This window comes from Heliconius melpomene, chromosome 13 (assembly GCF_056956725.1).
Source record: "Heliconius melpomene rosina isolate 202511_hmr_F chromosome 13, ASM5695672v1, whole genome shotgun sequence".
In the NCBI taxonomy this organism is placed as follows: Eukaryota; Metazoa; Arthropoda; class Insecta; order Lepidoptera; family Nymphalidae; genus Heliconius; species Heliconius melpomene.
The window spans coordinates 10,418,690-10,427,664 of record NC_140401.1 but is presented as its reverse complement, the minus strand read 5'-3'; the positions used below and the strand labels follow the sequence as shown (position 1 = coordinate 10,427,664).

General features: G+C 32.4%; 1 protein-coding gene across 1 annotated transcript; it reads right to left on the bottom strand.

Annotated features, from left to right (window-relative positions):
* Positions 1-325: 325 nt before the first annotated feature.
* Positions 326-8,231, bottom strand: Pus7 (pseudouridine synthase 7). Its single transcript, XM_085196272.1, has 11 exons — positions 7,695-8,231; positions 7,238-7,457; positions 6,324-6,465; positions 5,835-5,955; positions 4,923-5,108; positions 3,914-4,088; positions 3,516-3,641; positions 3,002-3,140; positions 2,194-2,485; positions 1,459-1,616; positions 326-691 (listed from the first exon to the last, which is right to left on the bottom strand). The coding sequence occupies exons 1-11, from the start codon at positions 7,976-7,978 to the stop codon at positions 348-350; spliced, it is 2,187 nt and encodes a 728-aa protein (XP_085052398.1). The 5' UTR covers positions 7,979-8,231; the 3' UTR covers positions 326-347.
* Between the last annotated feature and the right edge of the window lie 744 nt (positions 8,232-8,975).

The following is an 8,975-nucleotide window of genomic DNA, read 5'->3' as shown; positions in this document are numbered from 1 at the left end:
CACAATCACCACGTGCTACACATACAAATATATACTTATACGTATATCGAATTACGTATAAAGGTGAAAATTTACTAATTTTTAATATGGGAATATATTTATATATATATTTATTTGTAATTATAAATTAAAAAGATCAATTATTTAAAATATAGTAAAACTATAATAAACATATGCAAGAGATTTATATTGAATTCTATTTTAAAGGAAGTTAAAGTCCAAATCCTATTTCCACCATTTCTTAATACTATACAAAGTAATATAAAATTTAGAATATGTAATTAAATTATCGAAAAGAGAAGGTTTTAGAAAAAAAGTAGAGAAAAAAAGACCTAACATATATTTATTTAATCATCTTGCTTCACTTTTTTAATATCGGATTCCCCATCATCAACATTATCATCCATTTTACGTTTATCACACACATTTTCCTCCAAGCTTTCATTTTGACTACCAATTTTACCATCGTGGTTATCATTATTACTAGTATTACCATCTTCGTCGTCAAGATTACCAGTATTAACATCAGTTTGGGAATCATTCGTATTTGTATCGTCAGTTTTATGGTAATTATTTTGTAATGCCTGATTGTCACCGGAAGTGTCTACTCTGAGTAGCTCGCGCAACGCCATGGTTGCGTAACAACTTGTCGGTAAAGACATTGTTAACAGAAGTGCTTTAAATTTACCATCTGTAATGTGAAATAAAATATTATTAGATGAATAAGTAAGAAACGTATATAAAAAAGTTTATTTATGCAATAAACTAAGTCTGTCATTATTGATATACCAAGTATGAAAATATTAAAATTTATTTATACAGGAATATGAATATTATAATGGAAATGTCAGCGCCATATTAAGTGAAACCACAGTTTTAACTACTCTATAAATACCTAATACAATCATTTTTTTTGTCGTCGTAAAATAAAACGCCATTTGTAAGGACGACACACACACACAAAGGTACAGCGCCGCAGACGCCTCATTCCAAATTCGAGTCAGAGGTATTGGCGATTAAGTTCAAAGTTGTTTAACCTTTACTAGAATTATTGTAGTAGTAAGTGTTTACGTCATTGGTATCTATGCCTGTTTCCGTAAATGGTTTGCTGACAGTTCCTCCTGTATATAAGATTTTAATAATGGAAAAACTAAATTAAACTGTATATCTAAAGAAAATATTTATATTTCAAACACCTGTCGTGACGCAGGGGCACAAGTATTTCAACTAGAGAAAATGCAATATTTAGTATTGTCATTTCCTCGCTCTAATAACGATCCAAACCGCAGCCTTGAGTCCCGCCACTCGAAACGCAATGTCTTCAATATTCAGCGGAAAATAGCTAGACAGAGAGTAACGCTAGGTTACTCTCTGTCTACTCTATACAAAGTGTCTTAATACTGTATTCTCTCTGCCTACCCTGCTATACGAGGGATACATCGGGATAATTGGACTCACCCTCAACGATCCCTATATCCTTATCTTGTCTCCCTTTCAACATGTCCAAGTCGGATAATATGAGATCGGCGCGAGGGTTGGTGTAGCGCACGCAACGCCACTGCACGTCGTGCGGTGACACCACCGCTCGGCGGTAGCTCCCTGACATCGTGTAATGTCTGAGAACCGGAGATTATTGTCATTAGGTTTTTTTATTATTTTTCAAGTGTTATTTCAAAATTTAAAAAATATAGAAAAATAGAGAATTATTAATTAAAAGTACGAATAGAGGCCGAAGCGTGCGACTGTAAACGCGACGGTTGTGGGTTCGATTCCAACCTCAACACGCAATGCCTCGAAACCTACCGGAGAGTAGGAAACAGAGTACCTTAACACTAGGCTCCCTCTGCCTATCGTGCTATATGCAGAATACAGTGTAAAGCTCAAAAACAAATGATATCTATATTTGGTAGGTACCAATTTACAGGGTGGAATATAAAAGCGCCTTCTCAAAATAAACTTAATTTTTTAATAAAATGGTGTGTCGCTATTTCAAATAAAAATCAGTACAATATCACATATTGTTTAAATACCACCATTTATTTCCAGAAAGGCCACTCAACCCACAAAATAAAATAAAATTAAACCGAACCAAGGAATGTCTGTTATGACACTAAGTTCCCCACCTACCCTATCCTATACAACACTAGCGGCCCACTCGCAGCAACAACACTAATTAAAAAAAAAACAACTTACTTATACTTATGTTTCATATCCAATCTTAGACCATCCTCGGCTAACAAACTCTCATAATAGTCCTTCAAATTGGCCGGATACACAACAGTGTGTCCGGGCAGAGGCAGTACAATGTCAAACATTGTATAACTATCATTATCTATATCTTCTTGTGTTAGTACCTTTACTGGTATCTGTTTTTTCTTTTCTTTTATTTTTTTCTTGTCTGTGGCATCTTTTTTATCTGTTTCGTCGTTTCTTTCTTCATTTTTCTCTTCGTCGTCTTCTTCGTCGGATTGTTCTTCTATTTCGTCTGTAATTGGAAAACAGCTATGTAATATTATAATTTTGCGATTTAAATACCGTTGAAACTCCTTTATCCGGCCCTCAGATGTACAGATTGGCGATTATCCGGAATATTAACCGCGACAAATTATATTAAATACTTACGAAACTAACTGTATACATTACAAAGAATGTTAGAGAATGAATGAATTTTCGAAATTCAATTTCTTAATAGAAATTGAATTTCGTTGATATGTGATTATTGTTTTTAATAAACGCATAATATTATGTAATATATACGAATGGCAAAAAAGATTTATAATGAAAAGAAAGCGGTAACAAAGATGGGGGAGACCTCGGTTGACCTTCGAAAACACAGTATCTAAGATACTGGAGGAAGGTCACGTATAAAGCATGATGACCCCCTCAAAAAATTGTAGTTCCTGCTAATACTTATTTGTGCATGTTTGTATGAATGTTCACGTGTGTTTATGTGTTTTCACGTGTTTTCACATCAGTCTAAGTGTTTTAGTCACTCTCTTACCATCATGCAAGTCATCCAAAGCCACCAGATCTCCCACGACAGGTTTTCTCGGAAACTCGGTTAGGCGACGTGTCACTACTTTGTTCCAAAGTAGAGACTGGTAAGAATGCATATAGAGAAGACGCGAGTTTCGTGGTAACTGCGTATAATACAAAAAAATACATATAACATAAAGTATGATGATAGTCATACTATTATATAATTGTTAACATTTTTATTAATGTAATATTAATAATTAAATTAAGAAGAATAAAAAAAATCTCGTGAAGATATAAATATTTTTTGGTGACCTGAGGGAATCCAGTGTCAAGACACTGTTCTCCATGCACTTGAATAATCGAGACTTGTATTGACTTTTTTGTTTGACTTGTATTGACTTTTTTTGTCCAGAGCGAAGAAATGAAAATATTAAATAATTCGTTCCTCTGAGTGGGAATCAAACCCTTAACTATTCCAGTAACAGTCAAGTTATTTTTTATATTTTTTTCTACAAATAATGAATTATTTACTATACCTTATCTAAAGCAGCTAACAAATCGTTAGGTGTACGAGACAAAACACTTAAAATTTTTGCTTCCGGCGTATGATGGCGGGGACGAGGACCGTCGATAGTATAGTCTCCTAGTATCGCGTCTATAGCCTGAAAAAAAGATAAATAAGTTATTATTAATTAATTTAAAATAATTAGTATAAAAGTAGAAATATTCTTACACAGGATTACTTTGAAATTCCTAATTGTACCACAATTGTTTCAATATAAATTTTTTATCAGCTTGGAGCTATTTCCTGTATATTATGTTTATACACGATTTTTTATTGCAAAATATTTTTTATTTATTTCCATAATTTTTAAAGTGTTATTTAGGAAAGAAAAATATTTTATTTATTTTATAAAGAATCTAACATAAATACCTCTCTAAGCTTCCCTTGTAACATTTTCTTGCCAATCTCATATGTAGGCACTTCTATACGAGTGCCAAACCTTTGTAAACCATAGTAGTTTATAAAACCATTCTTCTCCAATAAAGAACAAGCATTTTCTATACATTCATCAGAAGCTGTTACATTTCTGAGACAAATTCTGAATCTGGAAGTTAAAAGTTAATAAATAAATAGAAAAATATTATATATATATATAATATTTATATATATATATATATATATATATATATATATATATATATATATAATACTAGCGGACGCGCGCAGCTTCGCTTGCGTATTTAAGGGTGAATTCTAATAAACTATGAAATATGTGTTCAATGAAATATTTTTAAGAGTCTAAATTTTAAATTATATAAAAATCGGTGGCGATTTAAGAATTTTTCCATACAAACTTTCAACCCCTTATTTGCACCCTTAGGGGGAGAATTCTAAAAAACGATGAAACACGTGTTCAATTAAATACTTTTAAAAATCTAAATTTCAAATTTTATAAAAATCGGTGCCGATTTAAAAATTTTTCCATACAAACTTTGAACCCCTATTTCACCCCTTTAGGGTTAAAATTTTTCAAAATCCCTTCTTAGTGGATGTCCAGATTACGAAAGTAAACATCTGTCCGAATTCCACGTTTCTACGCACAGCGGTTACGGCTGTGCGTGCGTCTTACCTCAGTCAGTGAGGACAAGTCCTTTTATATATATAGATTATAATGGCATAAATATATATATTTTTATTAGCTTTGTGGATTGAACCTTACTCACTACTAAAACTTATTTTTTCCCAAAAAAAAAGAAATTAATTATTTTTATATATATATATATATATATTTTTTTTAAATTATAGAATATTATAATATTTAATTTTTTATCTGTTATATAACTGGCTTCTCTTAGAACTAGACATTTAATTCTTAAAACAATCTAGATATTTGTATTGCATTTGCTACATAATTTCCTTGAAGTAAATAATCACTTACATATTTCCCTTCAACATGCCCAATTTCAAAGGATAATCTTGAAAACTAAAGTTTCCCACTTGAATATCTTTTAAATCATTACATTGCACTATTTTCCTCGGGTCCACCTTCCTTAGGGAGAACCACTGTGTGGTTTTAGCACGTCTATCTTTTGTGCCTGAATAGCCTATCATTGATGGTCTTATACTGGAAATGGAAAAAAAACTTTTGTTACTATGAATAATTTTAATATATATATATTATTACTTAAGTTATTTTATTTACTTAACTTATTTAAGTAAGGATAGTATTAAAAAATAATTTCAGGAGACAAGCTATATCCATGTTATAAAGCAGAAGTTTGGTTGAGGGCACTAATCTCAGGAACTATTAGTTCAAATTGATATTTTTAATGTGTTAGACAGTTCATTTATTGAGGAAATTGGACTTAGTCTTCCATTAACTGTTATCAACTGTGCCTGCCTTCAGAGTTATGGTACTTACAATATGTCATACAAAAGTCTTAGTTATTTAAAAGACATAGCTAGTATAATATATTAAAAATAGAATTTAAAAAAATGGAAAAATAATTAGTAGAAATAAATTGTGAATTCGATTCCCACTCAAGAAAATGTGTGTGTGTGGCGTAAAATGTGAGCCGGTGAAAATTGAAAATAATATTTTCAATTCCTCACACCGGCAACGAGGCAAAAAGTGGCGTTGAGTTCCGCCACTTAGTTTTCAATGCCTCCAGAATCTAACGGAAAGTGGGAAATTGAAATGTCTTATTAGGAATGGAGTGTAAACACTAGGTTCCTAGGTTCTCTCTGCCCACGCATTGCCTTTTATGTGCGGAACACAGTATGAAGCTAAAAAAAAGATTTTGTGTTGATGAATAGTTTTTAAATTTAAAAATCAATAGATAAGCCTTACGTAAGCCTCAATCTCTCAGCAATGCGAGATGCAGCCTCCATGGTGTCAAAGTTTTGTTTATATAAAATAAAATGTACATATTCTCCTGGCCATATCCATTTCACTCTGTTATCTACTCGTACTGAAAATAATCATACTAAGATTATAAAATTGACAGTTTTGTTTGCTTGAACATACTAATCTCAGAAACACCAGTCTTGAGTAAAAAAATTTTTTTGTGTTGGATAGTCCATTTATTAAGAAAGGTTATATATAATATATATTGTTCAAATTTAACCAAACATCAAAACAATTAATGTGATAAAATTATACCTGTGGTGATAATTACGAGACATTGTGAATTGAATGGTGGGACTCATTATACTTTGTCTTGCTACCAGAAAGGGGGAAATGAAAATGTCTTATCCCCTCGGAGTGGCAATCGAACCCACAACCATCACATTTACACTCATATATCTAATACAAATGATGAACAATGTAAACACTTACATCCTTTCCTATATTTTTCAAATACAACATACTTCTTATCATCCACACTGACTGTGCTACCGACAATGCTTTCTCCGAATGCCTTTTTGACGGCGTCATGTATTTTAGTTCTGTCTTCCTTCGACATGCCTGTTACATCTATCTGAAAATTAATTACATTAGATACAATAGTAATAAAGAAATAGTAGTAGTAGTGAGGCCAGTCAGGCTGCAGGTGCACAAGCGTATGACTGTCAACTCTACGAAATAAAATATGTAATATTTTCATTTCTTCACTGTGGTAGCATGGTGTTGAGTTCTGACACTTAACATGCAATGCCTCCAGAATTTGGAAAGTGGCAAACGGAAGGGTTTTAGATTCCTAGGTTCCCCCTGCCTACCACACTATGTGCAGAATACACAGTGAAACAAAAAAACTAAATGCCGTGTAACTCTCTCTCTCTCATCTTGTTACCAGGGTGAGAAACTAAAAATATTCCATTTTCCCCCCAGTGGGCATCAAACCCAAAACCACTGTCTTTATAGAATGTCTGTAAATTGGGGGGTATGGGAACAGTGTGTGGGAAACAAAGTATCTTGACACTAGATTTCTTCTGCCTATCCTGCTATATGCAGAATACAGTATGAAGCAAAAAAAAATATTTTGTAACACCCGTGTTTCCCAATTATTTCAGATAATCAACACTACCGAAGCATGTCATATAATTATAGACTAGGTTGATAACAAACTACAATATAGTCTAGTTGTGGGCAACCTGAAGTTAGGTTTTCTGAACATTTGGATATGGTTCACTTTGGAAGATAATAATCTAAAGATAAATTGCTAAAATCAACTCTGTGCGGCAAACATATAGCTAAGTTCAGGGTAGTCATGACTTTTTTGTCCATACTGTACTTATAATAAGCATAATTACTTCTATTTTCTGCCATGCTTGTGACTTAGGACACAATGACAATTTATTAATCCTATCCCAAGTCTCCATTGGCAAGATCTCAAGGTTATATTTCTTTAATAGCAGGTCCTCATCATCTTCAACATCTGATTCCTCTTTGACAACTTCAGGTGGGCAAGTATCAGTTAACTTGGCGACTTCACCTTTTAAATTTATTTCTGACACTTGAAAATCTGAAAATCTGGAAATTAATTTGTTGATTAATATAATTTGTATTATGCACCTTAGATTCTCTTAGGGGAAAAATATAATTTTTTATTAACAATTGTTATGCTATAAAGCATTATTCCACACAGTGAAAAGAAAGTTTACATGTAGCGGGATTTGAACCAAACGTCCAGAAGCATGAGTTTAAATTCCACAACACTTTAGATTTTTATAAGATTTCTTAAAAATAACTATAAATTTGTATGCCCACCTGGATTTAATAATGCCATTGAAACCTTCATGTTCACTTACAAACTCCGTTACATAAATATCTTGTTCAGAAAGCCTTTTAGAGGGCATTTCTGGTTTAGGCTTAGGTGTCCATTGATTATTGACATATCCATCGTAATGATATCCTCCTCTTCCTCTATCAAAACGGGAAAAGCCACCTCTAAAGCCTCTATTAGGAAAGAAACCTCCAGAACCTCGTCCTCTACCAAATCCTCTCGTTCCTCTATAACTCCCGCGCGGTTTACGATTCCAATTATTATTCATTGCACTTAATAACCTATATATAGTTTTCCTCCACACAATATTTCTCACAAAATCTTACTTTATTACAAATTTTTATAGAATATTGCAGCAATTCTTATTACTGCTAGTTTTAGATAGTGTTAGTCAAAATATTACATGTTTTATTAATAAATATGGTCGATTAATAAAGATAATACAGTAATGCCCGGCGTCCCCGACGTTGACAACTTGACACATAACATATATCCGGCGATCGGGGATGTAAAAAACAAAATAACTTTTCATATTAATCGATGTTTGTTTTAGTAATAATCGATTTTATTTAATTTTTATCAATTTGTTTCTTTCAAATTGTATAAAGCTATTTAATATTACATTAAACACAAATATTTAATTGAGAAAAATAATTACAATAAAGATTTTTTTACTGGCTAGCAAATAACACTAAATATGTTCGGGTTAAACAGAACAATATTTTAGAATGCTTTCAATTTTCCAGTATATAAATAAATTACAATCCACATACTTTTTTAAACGATGGATGCCCTTAATATTCCTAATTGCCTATTATTTTTGTACATATAGGTATAAGGCGGTAATATAGGTTCGATTCCCATTCGGGGAGAAAATTTAACATTTTCATTTCTTCACTCTGGTAACTTCAAAAATTCGGCAGAAAATGAGGAATGGATGTGTCTTAATGGGCAACGGAGTGTCCACACTAGGGCCCCAGGTTTCCTCTACCTACCTTGAGAATAGTAGTCAGTCTACGTATGAGATAGTGTTAAGGTAAAAAAAAAATGTATCTTAAGTCTAGACTTAATGCTTCCCTGTATTTTGTAGTAAAAAAGCGTTGTCCTGCTTTTTAGGGTGCCAAACCTGAATGACCATAACTTTATGATTTAAACAACATTATTTTTATCAAGTGACCCTAATCTATGCTTGCTACTGTCTTCCTAAAGCAGACAAAAAAGAAGAGCAATTTAAATGCTGTGTCTAAAGTCAGCTCTCTCTCTAT